At 39.7% G+C, this 19,881-nt stretch overlaps 1 protein-coding gene across 2 annotated transcripts; it reads right to left on the bottom strand.

Moving 5' to 3' along the window:
• Nucleotides 1–3,203: 3,203 nt before the first annotated feature.
• On the bottom strand, nucleotides 3,204–11,837 carry MMP1 (matrix metallopeptidase 1). Of its 2 annotated transcripts, none has more exons than XM_032167252.2 (10): nucleotides 11,776–11,837; nucleotides 10,931–11,134; nucleotides 10,689–10,837; nucleotides 10,339–10,464; nucleotides 9,128–9,283; nucleotides 8,850–8,967; nucleotides 6,280–6,413; nucleotides 4,619–4,781; nucleotides 3,990–4,093; nucleotides 3,204–3,808 (listed from the first exon to the last, which is right to left on the bottom strand). In XM_032167252.2, exons 2-10 carry the CDS (start codon nucleotides 11,080–11,082, stop codon nucleotides 3,699–3,701), a joined length of 1,212 nt encoding a protein of 403 aa, XP_032023143.1. In that variant the 5' UTR covers nucleotides 11,083–11,134; nucleotides 11,776–11,837; the 3' UTR covers nucleotides 3,204–3,698. The 2 variants fall into 2 exon arrangements, with proteins under 2 accessions (XP_032023143.1, XP_032023142.1); XM_032167251.2 differs by having other exon boundaries at nucleotides 10,931–11,175; nucleotides 11,662–11,837.
• Nucleotides 11,838–19,881: the final 8,044 nt, after the last annotated feature.

Raw genomic sequence — 19,881 nt, forward strand, 5'->3', positions numbered from 1 at the left:
TGTTTCTGAAGCTGTGTTAATTTGCTCTAGTAAAGAAATCGTGTCTGAAATAGTAGCTGTAATGGTAATTACCCACTAGGTAAGTTACCTACTAGGTAGTTACCCACTAGGTAAGTCCACCATCATGATGTATTTGGTTTATGCAAGGGCTCCAAGGATTAATTGAGTGAGTTTGTGAGAGGATTACCCTCCTTGTTGCTTTTAAATCTCTGATAGTGTAACCAGTCTGCGCAGTCCTCCCAGGATGTGACGTTGGTTTTTTTGCTGCTTTTCGTTTACTATTTTGGCCAGAGTTTAGGAAGAGCAGTTTCAGGGGCTACTAGTTGGCCCTTCCTACCATAAGGATCTTATTCCAGAAGTCAGCGAACTACCACAAGATTGTTTGTGGGCCCACTGGGCCCACTGTGAGATGACCTTGAGTCAGAACCCTATTTATCACTTTCCCTCATATGCCTATTTTCTAAACTGGAAGGCCATAATACCATTTTGGGACCTCTGATACCAGGTCAGTTCAGATCTGGTATCCACCTGTCCTTGCAAAATCTGAGTACTCTTCTTCCCCAGTGCACACTTACCCTGGTGGATGGCCATAGGTACCTTTAGGAGGATAATTTAAAAGACATATGTAATCCTTGGTATATAGTGGCATCACAGTTACTAAGATGTGTGTGTGAGAGACAGAGACAAAGAGAGAGACTAGGTCCCCTTGAAGGAGGATTTCTCTCTCCATATATATACACACACATATATATATATATATATATATATACACAAACATACATACATATATGTATGTTTTGTATGATTTTTGTATACATATGATAACGTATACATATTATGCATGTTTTGTATTATTTGTACATACATATAAGTATGATTTGTATATACATATGTATATGTATATATAGTATATGTATGTGTATAAATGGAGATATATGTATATGTATATGGATGTGTATGTATATACATGTATATACATATACTTCCTTATGTATGCACTTTTGCCATTCTGCTATCCCATCATCTTTAATGATACTAGAGAGGCCAATTCCCCAGAAACACCTCATAATCTTAACCCACCCCACAGAGAACAACCACCACCAGGTATCTCTGAGATGCCAGAGTGTACCCTCACTAGTGTGGTCCTTATGGCTTCAATGAAAGCCAATGAAAGGAGGGCCCTCTGGGCCTTCCCAGGCAACAGAGTATGCTGGTGGGTTCTTCAATCTCATGTAATAGCTTCATTTTAAGGTTCAATTCTCTCTGTGACTTCTTCCTCAAAATCATGCCACAGAAATTCTGGCATCTCCACCTCATATACCACAGGACATCATTGTGTCCAAGATTTGAGAATCCATGTCAGCAGAGTATTAGACAAGCTCCTGGTTTCCTTTCCAGAAAATTGATTCCCAAGTCAAGAATATGTGTATCGATGTCAATAAATTCTTCCCTCTCCAGCCTTACATCCCCCAACTTAATCCGATGCCTTTCAGATTTACTCCCATATGTGTTTCCTTGATTTCTGATGATACTTAATGCCCAGGTCCTATAATTCTTTTGGTTAGTAACCTATTTCCTACCAAAGCTAGGATCTGAACTATGCCGAGACCTGATCTTAGTCATTTGCCTGAAAATAATGAGCAGAGGGAAGAGCAATTTGGGAGGAGGGCAAGCATTATCTTGTGAGGTTTTTGTCTCAAATGAGGTCTTTATCAATTCTCCATGCAAGCGTAGTTTGTGCTCCCCTGGCAAGAGGGAGGTACTACTTCTGCCTATGTAAAGCTACTTGCAAGACTTTTGCCAGCATAAACTTGCCTCCCAAATTAGTCACGATAAACTAGTGGTTATCTTGACAAACTATATTATGCAGCATTAACCAAATATAAAATCTTAGTGGCTTAGGAAATAAAAGTTGTATATATGTTTAGAGACAGAATCTCATTCTGTAGCCCAGGCTGGAGTGCAGTGGTGATATGGTTTGGCTCTGTGTCCCTACACAAATCTTGTTTGGAATTGTAATTCCTCAGCGTTGGAGGAGGGACCTGGTGGGAGGTAACTGAATCATGTGAGTGGATTTCCGTTTTGCTGTTCTTGTGATAGTGAGTGAGTTCTTACAAGATCTGGTTGTTTGAAAGTGTGTAGCACGTCCCCTTGCTCTCTCTCTTCCTCTTGCTTCAGCCATGTAGGATATGCCGGCTTCTCTTTCACCTTCTGTCATGATTATAAGTTTCCTGAGGTCTTCCCAGCCATGCTCCCTGTACAGCGTGTGAAACCATGAGCCAATTAAATCTCTTTTCTTTGTAAATTACCCAGTCTGAGGTAATTCTTTATAGCAATGTGAGAACGGACTAATAAAGTGGTGCAATTATGACTCACTGCAGCCTCCAACTCCTGGGCTCAAGTGATCCTCCCATCTCAGCCCTCTGAATAGCTGGGACTACAGGTGTGTACCACTATACTCATTTAAAAATTTTTTTTTTTTGTAGAGGTGGAGCCTTACTATGTTGCCCAGGCTGGTCTCGAACTCCTAGTCTCAAGCAATCCTCCTGTCTCAGCCACCCAAAATGCTAGGATTATAGGTGTGAGTCACCATGGCCAGCCTAAAATTTGATTTCCTACTTAAGCAAAGTCTACTGAGGTTTGTGTAACTATTTGGAACAGTTACCTCCAGCAATTCAGCTTGTTCTGTCTTGTGGAAATTCTCTCATGATGTACTTCTACCACAGAAGGACAGAAGGGGTAGACTACTGGAGAAATTTCCACCAGCGATTAAATGTTCCAGTCTGAAAATGATATTTGTCACTTCTTCACTCAACCCTCTGGCTAGAAGTAGTCAGATGCCCCACTGCCCACCACCCAACTCTGCAAAGAGTTGGACTGTGGGAAAATGGAACCCTCCCATATGTTCAGAAGAGAGAAAATGACATACACCTAGAACGCTCTACCATGATGTCACTGATTTTACCTAAAACCACTTTTGGAATCCATACATGGGGCAAGGGAAATGGATTTCCCTCCCCCACCCCAGTTTATATAGTATAAATTCCATGTGAATAGAGAATATTTGAGTTTTTTGTATATCCTCATTTCCCACGTGAATATTTTTTATATTGTCTACTACCCATTTCAAATTTGAAAAGCAGTCTCTGTAAGTGTGGCTTTGTCATCAGAAAACAACAATAATAAATATCGTAGAAAGTATATAAAACAGTAGAAACAAGGTTGATTTTATTCCAAACATAAAACACTTTATTTTGTGTTAGAAGAGTTATCCCTTGCCTATCCAGGGTGACACCAGTGACTGCACATGTGTTCTTGAGCTGCTTTTCCTCCGGCGAAGACTCATGTCTCCTGTCTCTTTCTGTCTTGTTTTGTCTATGTTTGTCACTGAAGCTGCTCTCTGGGGTCAATGTCAGAGTTGCATACTCTGGAAAAGATCTTTGTAACTCTGGCCTATATGAATCCATAAGCCATGAACTTGACTTTTCGTACCCACCATTTGTGGAACTAAATTATATTAGTACAAATAGGGCTACATTCTAAATAGTAAATAAATATGCAGGATGAGGTATAAATAAGATAATATTCTGTGCATCAGTGATTCTAGAGGTTAAAAATGACTAAGAAAATAGACAGTTCTTCAGGAAAACACCTTCTTTGGACTCACACAATGTGTTTTCCATTCAAATTAGTAATGTTCAATTTTTCCTGCAGTTGAACCAGCTATTAGCTTTCTGGAGAGTCAAAATTCTCTTCGTTTTAGGATCAAATTTGTATTGCCTTGTTCCATGAAAGAAATAGAAAAATCCTAGAAATAAAACAAAAGAGACTTGCTGCATTATACAAGTAGTTTCTAGGTTTAACTTGAATTCTTGAGAAACCAATTCATCTGTGAGCACAGATATTTTTGGCATTTGCTGTTCCAACTAACAATAATGATGTTATTACTATGGCAATGAAATGGAGGAAATACATGCATATTCGCTCACCATCTTTCATGAAAACTGCATCAACTTTGTGGCCAATTCCAGGAAAGTCATGTGCTATCATTTTGGGATAACCTGGATCCATAGATCGTTTATATTCATCATACCTGGTCAGAAAAGAGTTAAGAGTGTCAGACCTTTTGCTAAACATGTACACTCTCAAAATCATTACAGAAAATACACCATGAGGAATTTAACCAGACTATTTCATTTTATAGATCATTTGTGAAATGGGGAGTGGATGGGGTAAGGTGGAATGTTGGGTGAACTAAAAGGTCTTTAAGGCCCCTCTGAAATCCAACATCGAATTCTCCAGTAGGTTCTACGCTATGTCCTATTGAGGTAACATACTATGGAAGATAAGTAATTTTGGCAGAAGTAGCTCTGTTAAGATGAATGTCCTCAATTCTACATCCTTTTAAAATTCATCCCCCTACATTCTCTGGATTCTCAGTGCAGGCATTGTGTGATGATTACTGGTCAACAGACTAAGTAGATGATAGATTGGCACCAGCCATCTGAAGAAAAGGATGCTGGCCAACGCAGTTTGAGACTCACTTTGAAATGGGCTGTTCTAGAACTTTTTATGTAGAAGGAACTGAGGCCCTAACATTCTCTGCAATTAAACTTACCTCCAGTATTTTTTAGCAACAAAGAAGTAGGTTTTTCCAGTGTTTTCCTCAGAAAGAGCAGCATCGATACGCTTCACAGTTCTAGGGAAGCCAAAGGAGCTGTAGATGTCCTTGGGGTATCCGTGTAGCACATTCTGTCCCTGAACAGCCCAGTACTTATTCCCTGCCAATCAAGAAAGAGTGATTGCCTAAGACTTCAATTGGCAGTAAGTGAATTTCCAGCTAAGTTCTTAGTTTCACATGCTAGTGCAGTGCCCTGGCTGCAGATTAGAATCATCTAGGGAGATTTTTGAAAATACTGATGCCAGGACCCTATCCCAGACCAATTAAATGTGTCTATCTTTGGAAGCTTCTTAGTTGATTCTAATCTGCAACAAGCTTTGAGAATGACTCGCTTATGGGGTTGGGGGCTTCTTTCCAAAGTCAGATGTTCAAATGACTAAAGAGTTAGTTATGCCACCTTGGTGATATAAACTTCGGTTCTCCAGGTTTTCTCATGGACTGTGGAAGTTCAAACCATTTGTATCATAAAGGGTGAAGTGCTGTAGTGACTCACAACCTGTAAGGATTTGCAATCCTGGATTCAAATCACTGCATTTGACTAGAAGATAGTTCCAAATACTTGAATTAATGCTGTGTCCAGATTCCGTGTTTATAGTAAGCCCCTCATCACATAAAGCTGGTCTCATATACTAAAGCCAAGATTTCTCTTATTGTACGTACGTGCTATTTACCCCTCACAAAAAAGGAATTTGAAACTTTCTGTCTCTAACATCCATTTAGTTCCATAATTTAAAGCCTAGAAATCCTGTTTCAAAGCATTTGGCCCATCTGACCTGCATTTAACTCTTTGCCTTGGGTGTATGGCTGAGTCAAATGTCTTACTCATTGTACTACGCTAAACACGTTTGCAAAAATACTGGTGCATGGCATAGTGTCTTCAAAGTCCAGGAGCTGATCATTGGATTTTGTTTCATTCTGACAGAATTGAAGAAGTTTCTCCCATTCAATTCACAGTATTCAGAACTTCTCATAATTTGATGTGCATATGAATTGCCCAGGAAACTTGTCAAAATTCAGATTCTATCAAAGAAGATCTGAAGCGGGACCTCAGATTCTGAGTTTGTAACAGACTGTCAGGTGATGCCAATGCTGCTGGTCTGAGGACCGCACTCTTACAGCAGGGCAGCGGCATCCCCTATCTTGGCTGTGGCATCCCCTGTCTTAGCTGCCTACTGGAGCCTCTCCCATTCTCAAGAGGGTAGTTTGTATTGAAATAGAGTCTAGGAAATTATACAAACAAAATCTTTCTGTTCCATCCTCTGTAAGATTGGCCCAAGTCTCGAGTTTTACTTTGAGTATTCCCAGGAATATGGAGGGGGTTCTAAATACATAGTTTGTGCAGAAAACATTTTTGTAAATCTAGATTCTTTAAAAAGGCCAGAACATTCTATCTCCAGTTATTTGCCTTTTGTTTAAAATGACTCCAAAATGCTCTATGCACTGTTTAGTTAAGTTGATGGACTTTCATTGATTTCGTTGGTGAGACTGAGATTTTCAAAAGTCCCTGGAGAGAATGTAGCTAGTACCCTTGTATCTCAGCCCCAAAGGGAATGAAAAAGTGATTTATTAAAACAGTGAAAAATAATTAGAAAGATTACCTTTGAAAAACCGGACTTCATCTCTGTCGGCAAATTCGTAAGCAGCTTGAAGCCCATTTGGCAGTTGTGGCCAGAAAACAGAAATGAAATTGAGCTCAACTTCCGGGTAGAAGGGATTTGTGCGCATGTAAAATCTGATTAGAAAAAAAGCAAGAAAAGTTTCCATCTAATTTCTGGTAATCTCTGGCTGACATCCAGCTCTAGCTCCTTCTTGTTGCTGGCACTAGTGGTGTGCTGGTAAATGTATAACATTCAGCTCTGCAAAGGAGGGTTGGTTCATAGCATTTGCTGATTTCACTAGCTTGAAATACTCCCATTATGATGAATTTCAAGAGTCTCAGTGGAGCACCATTGTATAGCATACAAATAAAATAGGCATAAGTAACTTTAAAAACATAAATAAGTAGAAAAATGCAGTAAAAATTATGACAAACTGATGAATTTTGATTATTTTTATTACCTTTTGTTTTAATGTAATTTAATTTTGTTTATATAATTTAAGTTTTATCTATTTATTTTTTATTTATTTACTTTTTTGAGACAGAGTCTCACTCTGTCGCCCAGGCTGGAGTGTAGTGGTACAATCTTGGCTCACTGCAACCTCTTCCTCCCAGGTTCAAGGATTCCCCTGCCTCAGCTTCCTGAGTAGCTGGGATTACAGGTGCAGGCCAACACGCCCAGCTAATTTTTGTACTTTTAGTAGAGACAGGGTTTCACCATGTTGGCCAGGCTGGTCTTGAACTCCTGATCTCAAATGATTCCCCCACCTCAGCCTCCCAAAGTGCTGCGATTACAAGTGTGAGCCACTGCACCTGGCCTATAATTTAATTTTTAATAATGGCTATGGTTCACAGCTAGCTTGCAAAATTCTTCAAAATTTAACAGTCAGCTTTGGTGAGCCATTAGGGATCGGCTGTGCACATTACCAGCTGGACTATGACTCTAATATCCTATTATTTAGTGATTACTTACAACACACCAGGCCCATTCCTTACATCAGACCTTATCACAAGGACACTACAAGAGAGTATTTAAGGATGAGAAATTGAGGTCGGGGAGACTAAGGGAGGTGTCTAAGGCCACCCAGCTGGTAAGAGGCTAAGGTTGATTTTTACACTCAGCTCTGGCAGCCACTCCCTTTGTTGTCCCTTGGTTAGTAGTACTTACACAAAGTGGATTATAGAGTTTATAGGGACTAGGGTAACAGCACAGCATAGACTGTCATGTGGGCTGACACAGAAGAGCTCCAGATTACAAGCCACAGGCAAGCCTATGGCCTTGGCTGTCAGAAACCTGACTTCTAGGTCCAGTCCTGCCTCTGCCTGGCTGTGATGCCTTAGGCAAATCAGTTACTATCTCTATCTCTAGCCTTTCATGTCTCCTCGACGTGGCGACATTTAAATGATCTCTGTGTCCTTTCAATTCTGGCAAATCTTCAAATTGGTCCTGTTCCACCTAGTAATATTTGGTTTGATAGATGTGTCCTGCTGTACTGAGAGGTTTCCTTTAAAACCATGTGTTTTCTTAACTTGTCCCAGCATTGAACCACACGCTGTATAGTTTACCTCCAGCCTTATCTTTTACACTTAAAAAGTAAAGAGAGGGCAGAAAGAATTATGAGCCAGTGCCCTGAATTCCAGGAGAGATGCGACTACAGAGTAGTAAAACAGTGCCACAGCACTTGAGAGGCTGCAGAGAATGAGCCTTTCAGACCACCCTGAATTTCTATGTGTTGATCTTTCTGTGGACTGCGTCATTCACCAAATGCAGTGTGCAATAACACACCAAAAGAGTGTGTTATTATTTTGCCTGATCCTTTAGGAATCACTGTGGTACAGAGAGCAGGCCTCCTCCTTGCATGTGAGATGACCCCAACCATTTTGAGTCCACATGCTGCAGAGGGAGTTCTAGGATTCTTCTTTGAAGAGGGAAGCACCACGTTGTGGCTGCCCATATCTGTCCCAGGAGGGATTTCATCAGTTCTTGGGGACTTTCCCAGCATTGGCTCCCTCCCTCCTCTTCTCTGGACCTCCAGGGGGCAACAGAGACCCTTCAAGATAATCGGCTTTGGGAGGGCCGTTTTTCCAGGATGGCAGGGGAGATAATTAAAGGATGGCTATGCAACCCTCATCAGTGAGATGTTGCTATGGAAAGGACCACTTTCTCCTAAGAAAGTCCTATGATACTTATCACCATAAAGAGTGGCATAATGAAAAGAGACCTGAAGTAGGGGACAGAAGACCACTAACTGCTCTGCTACCAATGAGATCTATGCCCCCAAAAGATATCTTTCCTTCTCTCTGACTTACTTTGCTAATCTGTAAAAAAAGATCATACATACTGATTTTCTAAATCAACTATATTTTCTGAGAATCAGATGACCTAATACATGTAGAAAAACAAAGTTGTTACAAGTACATTATGTTGTACAAATGCATGCGGTTGCTACCATATGATTATAGATGTAAATCAGCGTGAAATAAGTAACATGTGAAGCTTAATATTTAACTATAGTGGTGAATGTTGTTATTATTACAAATGCAGATCACAAAGAAGAACTGACATCTTACCTGTCTTTAAAGAACATCACTTCTCCCCGAATCGTAGTTATAGCATCAAAGGTTAGCTTACTGTCACACACTTTTGGGGTTTGTGGGCCGATGGGCTGGACAGGATTTTGGGAACGTCCTAAGGAAAATAACATACCTGGTGTTAGTTTTGCCTAGTATTAGAAAACTACAAAAACAATGAAGACAGCTTCTTCAAAAATATCAGTAATGGCTGTTTTATTTGAAATACGTATAAAGACCACCAGGCCCTTGTCCGTAATGTTTTTCTCCATACTCACCATATATGGCTTGGATGCCATCAATGTCATCCTGAGCTAGCTGAACATCACCACTGAAGGTGTAGCTAGGGTACATCAAAGCCCCGATATCAGTAGAATGGGAGAGTCCAAGAGAATGGCCGAGTTCATGAGCCGCAACACGATATAAGTTGTACTCTAAAAAGGCCAATAAATCAATTTGTAATTATTTGAAAGGTATTCAGTTTTGAGGCATTTAACTAATAAATAATTTACAACTACAAGGACTAATGTTACTATTTTATCAGCGACTTTTGAAATATATGCATGTATATCTTTTTTCCGAAGGCAGAAGGCATGCATTTTTTAATAACGAAGAGACATGTTGAAACCTAAACTCTATGATTACACTGATACAATTAAAAGACAAACTCAGCTGACTGAAAGTGCGCCACAGATTAATCAATATTATCAATGATTAAATGACACGTATTATTTTACAGAGAAGCAAAATGTTCTATTAACATTTAATATTTTTCTTTTTCTTTTTTTTTTTCTTGAGACGGAGTCTCGCTCTGTCACCTAGGCTGGAGTGCAGTGGCATGATCTCGGCTCACTGCAACCTCCGCCTCCTGGGTTCAAGCAATTCTCCTGCCTCAGCCTCCTGAGTAGCTGAGATTACAGGTATGTGCCACCATGCCTGTCTAATTTTTGTATTTTTAGAAGAGACGGGGTTTCACCATATTGCTCAGGCTGGTCTTGAACTCTTAACCTTATGATCTGCCTGCCTTGGCCTCCCAAAGATCTAGGATTACAGGCATGAGCCACTGCACCCAGCCTAATATTTAATATTTTTCTTATTTACAAAACTGATAAATGTTGACTGCTGAAAATTTTGGAAAACACAAAAAGCCTTCCTTTTCTTTAATTTCCACATAAGTTTATGACCACTGTTAAATTTCGCTGTTTTCTTCTAATGAAAAAGTTTCAATGTTGATGCCCATAATTAAAACATTAAAGTTTTCAACATTTTCTTAATAAAAATTTTAGAGTGGTCTAGTTGTCACTGCTAAGATGTTGTTAGCTAGCAGAAAATACCTCTCTTTCACTTTTCTAAGTGTGTCACTAATTTTCTGAGTGGTAATAGAAAAATATATACTTCTACAAATGAATTCTTTCAACTAAATCAACCAATATTACAATGAAACAGGAAGGGGTGGGAGAATTGAGAGAGGCAAATTTGATTGGCTTACCTCTGAAATTGTTGGTCCACCTTTCATCTTCATCAAAATGAGCATCCCCTCCAATACCTGGGCCTGGTTGAAAAGCATGAGCAAGATTTCCTCCAGGTCCATCAAAGGGAGAATTGTCCCGATGATCTGAAAGAAACAATTCAACAAAGATTCCTTGTGGTTCTTATGTAAGCTAAGCCAGAAAGGCAAGCATTAGCTTTGTTAAGAGGCCAATAGACTTCCATCAAATGTGATGTAGTTTCCATCTTTGAGCCCATAAAATCAACATTCCTCTTAAACAAGCAATTCCAGTTGCAAAGCTACGAGATTTAGAGGAAAGGTGAGGTTAAGGTGCTATAAGAAGAACTTACCTCCCCTGACAAAAGATATCATGATGTCTGCTTGACCCTCAGAGACCTTGGTGAATGTCAGAGGTGTGACATCACTCCAGAGTTTGAAAGCTTTCTCAATGGCATGGTCCACATCTGCTCTTGGCAAATCTGGCGTGTAATTTTCAATCCTTAGAATGAAACAAAATAGAGACACATTGGACATGACTTCTTACCACCGTCATGGGAAATAGCTCTCTCACTCTGGCCCTGAGTCTGCCTACCTGTAGGTCAGATGTGTTTGCTCCCAGCGAGGGTTCCCCGCAGTGAGGACAAACTGAGCCACATCAGGCACTCCACATCTGGGCTGCTTCATCACCTTCAGGGTTTCAGCATCTGGTTTCCCAGTCACTTTTAGCCCAAAGAATTCCTGCATTTGCTTCAATTTTTCAACCACTAGGCCACTGTTTCTCTGCTTTTCAACTTGCCTCCCATCATTCTTCAGGTTGTAGTATTTTTCCAGGTATTTCTGACAAAAGAAAATTATCGAAACACTGCATAGGAAATCTTTCTCATTATTCTAAAAATTCATGGCATTAAGTTTTAGCCAAAACAGAGAACTGCTTTTAAAGCTTGTGTTTAGATTTTGCAATTGCTTTTATCCTTATTTTTGGTGAGAAATGAAATTTCAGAGTAGAAATGTCCCTACTATTAGTTTTTGTGAAGTAAGAACTTCATAGCAGATCAATTTTTGTAGAGCAAGATTTGCATACTGTTACAAGTCTACAATTTGTGGAGAGAGGTTTGGATGCTGTTCCTTTAGTTCACTCTCACCTCCAACTGGAAAAGGAGAGCCTATGCATGGATAGATACATTTTGGGGGGAGGGTGCTGTTTCTAGCAAAAAAAAAAAAATCTCTTTATAGGAAACCTATCCTTAAAAAACTCTATTACATTACTGCGGAAAAATACAAACTAAAGATTTGCATTATTGTCACATGCAATGAAGCATTTACCTGGACTAAGTCCACATCTTGCTCTTGTGTTTCTAGAGTCGCTGGGAAGCTGTGAGTCACCACACTCCAGAACAGCAGCAGCAGCAGCAGTGGAGGAAAGCTGTGCATCCTGGCCTCTGTCTTGTTTCTCAGTGCAAGGTAAGTGATGGCTTCCCAGATCTCTGCTGCTCCAATATCCCAGCTAGGCAGCTCTCTCTGTATATATAGAGTCCTTGCCCTTCTAGAAAGCCGGAGGTTGTCTGACTCATGTTTTATAACATCCTCTTGATTACCTATGAATACATCAGGCAATCATTAGAAATGGTGACTCCTAGCAGATTATTTGAAATCACTTGGTGTTGCAACACGTCATGATTAACTTCAAATAAGAAGTGTGTGAAGGAGACACACTCTGCCATGTAAACAGTGGTTTTCTCCAATTCATTTCTTTCCTATCTGAGAAACGCTCTTGTTATATACACAGGTCAGAGTACTCCATGGTCTTTTTGAAAAAGACTTGGTTCTGATGGTCATAAAGTGCTACAGGTTTCTCCACACACCTTGCTCCCAGGGCAGAGGGTGGAATTACTAACACTGTGTACCTTATGGCTGTTCAGCATCTCTACTGACTAAAGTTCAGCTCCTCCAGCACTCACTTTATGGTGACTCTTTGGGGTTCTCTGAGATTCCCTTCTGCCTTTGTTAAGCTGCCTGGTACCCTATTGCGATAGCACCGTGGCTTCCCTTAATCTTTACTCAGAGCCAGGCATGGTGGCTCAAGCCTATAATCCCAGAATTTTGGGAGGCCGAGGCAGGGGAATCACTTGAGCCCAGGAGTTCAAGATCAGCCTGGGCAATATGGTGAAACCCCATCTCTACAAAAAACAAACAAACAAACAAACAAACAAACAAACAAACAAACAAACATTTTTTAAAGTTAGCCAAGCATGGAGGCATGCACCTGTAGTCCTAGTCACTGAAGAGTCTGAGGTGGGAGGATCACTTGGGCCTGGGAGGTTGAGGCTGCAGTGAGCCGTGATCATGCCACTGCACTCCAGCCTAGGCAACAGAGAGACCCTGTCTAAAATAAAATTTGAAAAAATTTACTCAGGCCTAGGATTTAAGAGCCTTACCTGAGAAGACCCCTCATCCACAGGTGGAGTATGAGATAACTCCCCACCCTCTGTAGGCTTTGCCCATCATTATCATGGGACAAATAGGATCCTTCCCTGAAACTTGTCTGAATGTACCCGATGATGAAAAGGCTGGAAAGAGACTGAGTGTGACTCTGGGGTCTTATTTTTAATCATACTTGTTTCCCTTGATATGAGTCTATCTTTTCTCCTTGGTGGTAGGCAGCGTTTATTTATTCTTTCATGTATGCATTCATTCATATATTTATGCATTCCTCCATTCAAAAGATCTTATTTTGCATCTCCTGCCCATAAAAATAAATACATGGCTCTGTAATGAAAGATGTGTATTCCTGTACTTATGTTCCATGTTAAATTGTCTTGGATACTACCAGTGCTATCTGTAGCATTCCTGGTGAGAAAAGTTTGTCTATCTCTGTAGCTCCCCTACTCATGCCCCACTCTCCTTCCTTGGAAGCATTTATTGAAAACATACAGTGGAGAAACACTGGCCTCTGTTTTATCACTTCAGCACTTTTTGGTGTCTCCCACCTTTCCCACTGTATCAGGTTTGCTTTTCAAGACTTTCCTCACCTTATGGATTCCTGTTTCCTTTCTGCGCCAAGACTGATATCTTACTCATAAACAACACTTCAGTATATCTTGGATTGATTTGAAATAAGTCATATCCTCTCTAATTATTTATCTACAACTTCCTCATCTAAGTGGAGTAACATGTGAGCTCAAGAGGGTAAGAGGAATGGGAAGAAGTTCTCAAGAAAATGAAATCCTCTTCTCACAATCATCAGAGGGAGGGTGGGGACAGAGAACAAAGAACACTTGCCACTGAAGTGACTCCAGCACAGACAAAGAAAATAGTGAAAGGGGCTCTTCATATTAGAGGGTGAACATAGACTACGTTTTAAAAGGCAAGGAGTGGCAGATATACTCGATTGTGAGGGAATCTAGTCAGTGTGAAGAGGTGACAACCCTAGCTCCACTGAGGCCTGGGAAACAAGGGTCAGTTAATAGGTTGACTCAGGAAAGCAGCATCGTGACCATCTGTGATTGGACAGGAAATTGTCTAAGACGTCACCCTGGAAGAGTCTCATACACAGTCCCATCTGGCAAGAGACTGCACATCCTACAATCTAGAAGTTTTCAAACTTTTATAAACTTCTGTATCCTTTACTTAAACAAAATCCCTTTTGGAAAGCAAATTTGAAAACCAGGTGAAAACAGAAGTTCTCTGATGGAAGTTGGAAATAGAGCCTTAGAGTCCCCCACAACCCGCCACATCATGCCTGCTTTGTCCTCCCTTCTCTAGCAAAGCTCCCTGCATCTGAGTCCAGAGCTCTCATGCTAAATGCACACGGTGTTTCATTAAATGTCATAGTTGCTGACGTGGATAGGAAACTGGTTGCTTGAAACAGCTTTTTGTTAATTTCTTTTTCCTAAAATAAACAAAAAAAAAAATTAAGTTTCGGTTAAGCAGCCAGCCTAGATTCACATGGCCCTGAATCTTGGAATTTCCAGTTAGGTATTCATGGAAGATCTTCTAATGCAACGTATGTAACTTTGCAGCTAGTGCTAGCATGTGATTTATTTGAGAGTAAAAAAGAAAACAAAAATTTAGAACAGAAAGCTGGGGATTAAATCATACCAAATCCTAGCAATGCCTAGACTTAGCATAGTTTCCAAGAAGCTCAAAACATGTTAAATTTGTATTTGCTCTTCACATCCATATTATTTGTTTCCTCTGGGAGCATCTTCTTCCCCCATAATTCTCTTTTAAATGTAATTTTCTGAAATTATTCCTCTACCCCTTATGACAAGCATAAGAGGGCTCTCGTGTGGCTGTGTCAGCTGACTCCAGACTGTTTCCAGGCAGGCAAATTATTTCCATGGTTTTCTTGGTTGCTTCATGCTGGCTGCTCTGTGAAAGGCCTCAAATATATTTGTATTTTTCCATATTAAACTTAGTCTTGAAATTTCAGTCTTGCTTCATATTTTTTAATGCTTGGGAATTCTGTCTTTTTAATTTTGTAACTCCATTTGAGTGTCAGATATTTTTCTATTTTTTGTCCTGCAAGTCTTGAAATGGTCTTTAGCCAGAAGCATTAAATATTTAATGCTATTTTGTTGTGAGAGTTACACGTGGGAAAAATTTGCACCACCGTCTATATTCTTCCTACATATGGCCATGCAGTAGCTTTATGGATAACCATTGACCAGACACTTAACAGACACTTGGTACACACTGGTTCCATCAGTCCTCATGGTTACCTTCTGGGTAGAAATGATTGATGAATTAACCCCAAGTCCCAGGGCACACAGCAGAGTGGTAGTCACTCGTTGAACACAGCTCTGTGCCACTGCAGTCCAGACATGACACATACATACTCTGGGGATAGAAATCTTGCTTCCCTAACAGAGAGAAAGTGTCTGGAGACACGAGGACTGTCACATTAACTCCCTCAAGTCCACAATAATGTCTCCATGCCACCACCCGGTCCCACAGGCCTGAAAGAATCTTCGCCTTCAAGCTGTCACTCAATCTCTCTTATTTCCCTTATCAAACTTGTTGAATTTGTAGTTTATACTACCTCAACATAGTAAGTGTCTGCAAATGATTGTTACATGGGTTAACAAATGAATAGATCAATGAAGAAATAGATACTTAAATGACACTTAAATAAAGGGTCTATTTCTCATTAGGCTGAGTTGTTTATAAGAAGTCTTATGCCCATGACTTTTACTCTCCTAAGATTAAAGTTTTTAAAATTACCATGGGAAGAATTTGGATATATCAACTAACTGGAAATTCAATTAACTAATTTATTTATTTAGAGACAAGGTCTCCCTTTGTCCCTTAGGCTGGAATGTAGGGACCTCAAACTCCTGGGCTGGGCACCTCAAACTCCTGGGCTTAAGCAATCCTCCTGCCTCAGACTCCCAAGTAGCTAGAACTACAGATGTGCACCACCATGTCCCACTGATTTTTAAATTTTTTTGTAGAGATAAGGTCTCACTATGTTGGCCAGGCTAGTCTCAAACTCCTGGCCTCAAGTAGTTCTCTCACCTCGGCCTCCCAGAGTGTTGGGATTATAGGCGTGAGCCACCACACCCAGCCTTACTGGAAATTTTACATGAAGCATAGCACATTTATTTTTGGTGATTCGCATGCCATGCTACAAGCATTTAGTATCAGATTATTTTGAGCATTTTATTAATTTGTCAATAATATTTTCTTATCTGCATAGTTTGTTAAACACTGTGGAAAATGCTTATAGTTAGCACATCTGTGAAACAGATTTTTGCAGCTGTAGCTCCTTTTAAAGGAAATTCAAACCAAGAGCCTTTCTGGGGATGAGTGTTACTTGTACCACAGCTCAGGTCAGCCCTGTCAAAACCATCCTTTCTCAGCTCTTACATCTGTGAATATGACTTTGAGATGGATTTGAAACATGTGAGGAAGCTTCCTGTGAGATTTTGATCATGTGCCCAGACTATGACTTGCTTGTTGGGAGTCTGTGACATACACACGTGTGTGGCCTGCAGAGCTTTTAGTCCATTGTTCAGAATTCAAACTATATTCCATTGTTGCAGAATTTTTCTGTTTTTCACAAAGTGAAATGTTCTGTAAGCCTACTACCCAGTTCTTTTTAATTACTCTTAACTACTCATGCCTCAGCCATAATTCTTTCTTTATTTTTTTAATTATTATACTTTTTGAGACAGAGCCTTGCTCTGTTGCCCAGGCTGGAATGCAGTGGCATAACCATGGCTCGTTGCAGCCTCCACCTTCTGGGCTCAAGTGATCCTCCCACATCAGCCTCTCAAGTAGCTGGGACTACAGCTCTCATACAGCAACTGGGGGACTACAGGTGTATGCCACCACACCTAGCTAATTATTATTATTAGTATGTTTGTAGAGACAGGGTCTTGCCTGTCAAACTCCTAGCCTCAAGTGACCCTCCCTCCTCAGCCTCCTAAAGTTATAATCATTTATGATGACCATTGGGCTGGTCAGCTGGTTTTCCTTGAATCAGTCAATCCTTTTTTTTTTTTTTCTATTGAGACAGAGCCTCACTCTGTCGCCCAGGCTAGAGTGCAGTGGCATGATCTTGGCTCATTGCAACCTCCACTTCCCAGGCTCAAGCAATTCTCGTGCCTCAGCCTCCCAAGTGGCTGGGATTACAGGCATGCGCCACCATGCCTGTCTAAGAATCAGTCAATTCTTATGAGTTCTCACTGAAAGAAATAACATTTAACCTTTACTGGGCTCTCTATACCTTTAACATACAAAACTGTTTTATCCTCACAATAATCCAGTTAGGGTGGATACTATTATTTTTATTTCATAGATGAAGAAACTGGGACAACTTTCCATGACTAAATCTTTTGTCCAAGACGTTTCCTCTAGCAAATAGTAGAGACAGAAACTTGAAAAAGGTCTTTGGCTGCAAAACCAGGTAATTCAGCTCTGAATACAAAAGATTAATCCCTTCAGACATCTTTCGATACTTGACACTGAGATGCATTTTTTAGTTCTAATAGAAAATTATTGATGAAACCACCAGTAAGACTGCACAGTCCCTTTTTGCTTAAACCGACATCTTCTCCTGTGAATTGTACCCTTCTCTCTCAAGGGTGTTTCTTGCTTTTGGCACAGATTCTTTCCCTCATCCTGTGAACGTGGCTGCTCTGTGAAATACATGAAGGAGCACAACCCTAACAATTGTCACAACCCGTAACTCCTTGAGCATCACTTTTCTCTTTATCATCAGCCTTATTACTTAACTTGGATCTTGACCTTGACCTCACCCCCTTGTAGTACATTTTCAAACATTACTATTAACATCCACCATTTTTAAAAAGTCAGATGGCTTTTCTTCAGTTCACATTTTCATCAGTCCTTTTTAGCGTTCAATGCTCAGTCTTGGAAACCCTTAGCTTGGAGTTTCTGCACTTTATTTTTCTCCCTGTACCTTTCTGATTATTTCCCCTCCTTTGCTGGTGTCTCCTTCCTTCCCTTCCTCCTGAATTTAGCCATTCACCAATGTACTGTTTTGAGTCTTCACTTTTAATCTCTGACCACTATTTCTCCAGGACAGTCTCATCTATTCCCATAACTTCACCCAACATCCCCACAAAAATGCCAAACTCGAGCCCTACTGTTTTCCTGAACTCCTGTCGCATAGCTTTCACTGCCACCAGGACACTTCCATCTGGATAGATCTGGTTTCATTTTCTTTTAAACCAAGACTCCTATTCCTCCTTATATACTTCTTACCTAGCACAGCTTGCTAAATCACAGACCTGTGTTCAAATGCCAGCTCTGCCAATTACTAGCTAAATGACCAATTATTCAACCTTTTTATTTTCTTATCTCAAAAATGGAAATAATAACAGCACCTGCCTTAGATGGTTGTTTGGAGACTAAAATAATACATATAAAATATATTAGTACAATGACTGGCACACAGTGAACACACACAAAATATTTGTAATTATTTTTATGAATAAAATGCTTCAGCGGTGTCCATTGTCTAGCATGGCAAAAGGAACAACCAGCAGAGTAAACAGACAACTCACAGCGTGGGAGAAAATCCTCACAATTGATATATCTGACAAAAGACTAATATCCAGAATCTACAACAAACTCAAATAAATTAGCAAGAAAAAAACAAACAATGTCATCAAAAAGTGGGCTAAGGACATGAACAGACAATTCTCAAGGTATATAAATAGCCAAAAAACATATGAAAATATGCTCAACATCACTTATGATCAAGGAAATGCAAATCAAAACTACAATGCGATACCATCTTAATCATGCAAGAATGGCCATAATCAAAAAATAAAAAAACAGTAGATGTTGGCATGGATGCGGTGAACAGGGAACACTTCTACACTGCTGGTGGGAATGTAAACTAGTACAGCCGCTATGGAAAACAGTGTGGAGCTTCCTTAAATAACTAAAAGTAGAACTACCATTTGATCCAGCAATCCCACTACTGGGTATCTATCCAGAGGAAAAGAAGTAAATTACACGAAAAAGATACTTGCATATGCATGTTTATACCAGCACAATTTGCAATTGCAAAAATGTGGAACCAACACACATGCCCATAAATCAACAAGTGGATAAAGAAACTGTGAGATATATATATATGATGGAATACTATTTATATGATATCTATAATAACTGTATATACTATACTATATACTATATATATAGTATATATATTATATATGATAGAATACTATTATATATGACGGAATACTACTCAGCCATAAAAAGGAATGAATTAATGGCATTTGCAGCAACCTGGATGAGATTAGAGACTGTTCTTCTAAGTGAAGTAACTCAGGAATGGAAAATCAAACATCATATCTTCTCACTCATAAGTGGGAGCTAAGCTGTCAAGATGCAAAGGCATAAAAATGACACAATGGACTTTGGGGACTCAGGAGGAAAGGGTGGGAAGGGGGTGAGGGATAAAAGACTACAAGTTGAGTATATACTGCTCAGGTAATGGGTGCACTAAAATCTCACAAATCACCACTAAAGAACTTACACTTGTAACCAAACACCACCTGTTCCCCAATAGCCTATAGAAATAAAAAATTAATTTTTAAAAAGCAAAACAGATATAAACTAACTTTAGCACTTAAGACCTTCCATGCTCAGGTCTAAAAAGGACTTACCGGTCCCACTTCCCTCTCATCCTACCCCCTTATAAGCAAAGTGAATTACATTGTTTCCTAAATGTGCCTTGCACCTATCCTGCTTTTTTATATTTTTTATTCTCCTCTATTTCCACTTAATGGAAGTCTACCCATTCTGCAAGGCTCAGTCTAAATATTACTTCACTGATAATTTCCTCCATTACCTTTCTCCCTTTGTGAGATAGTTTTTTTTTTTTACAGAAAGTTTTTAGCTTTCAATGAACTTGTAAACAAAAAAAAGTTCCCATTTCAAAATAAAAACAAAATCCCAGATCATATAGATGTTTATAGTGATTACATTTATCTAAGCAACATACATATATGTTTAGTTGTAAGATGTTAACTAAATTTCTGTGACAAATATGCTTTTTTA

Source organism: Hylobates moloch, unplaced genomic scaffold (assembly GCF_009828535.3).
Source record: "Hylobates moloch isolate HMO894 unplaced genomic scaffold, HMol_V3 SCAFFOLD_11, whole genome shotgun sequence".
Classification (NCBI taxonomy): domain Eukaryota; kingdom Metazoa; phylum Chordata; class Mammalia; order Primates; family Hylobatidae; genus Hylobates; species Hylobates moloch.

Coding starts and splice junctions, on each gene's coding strand:
- MMP1 (XM_032167251.2), bottom strand. CDS start 11,769: ATGCACAGCTTTCCTCCACTGCTGCTGCTGCTGCTGTTCTGGAGTGTG. Junction 10,465..10,688: donor GATATCTTTTGTCAGGGGAG/GTAAGTTCTTCT, acceptor TGTTTCTTTCAG/ATCATCGGGACAATTCTCCC. Junction 3,809..3,989: donor TGCAGTTTTCATGAAAGATG/GTGAGCGAATAT, acceptor TTTTATTTCTAG/GATTTTTCTATTTCTTTCAT.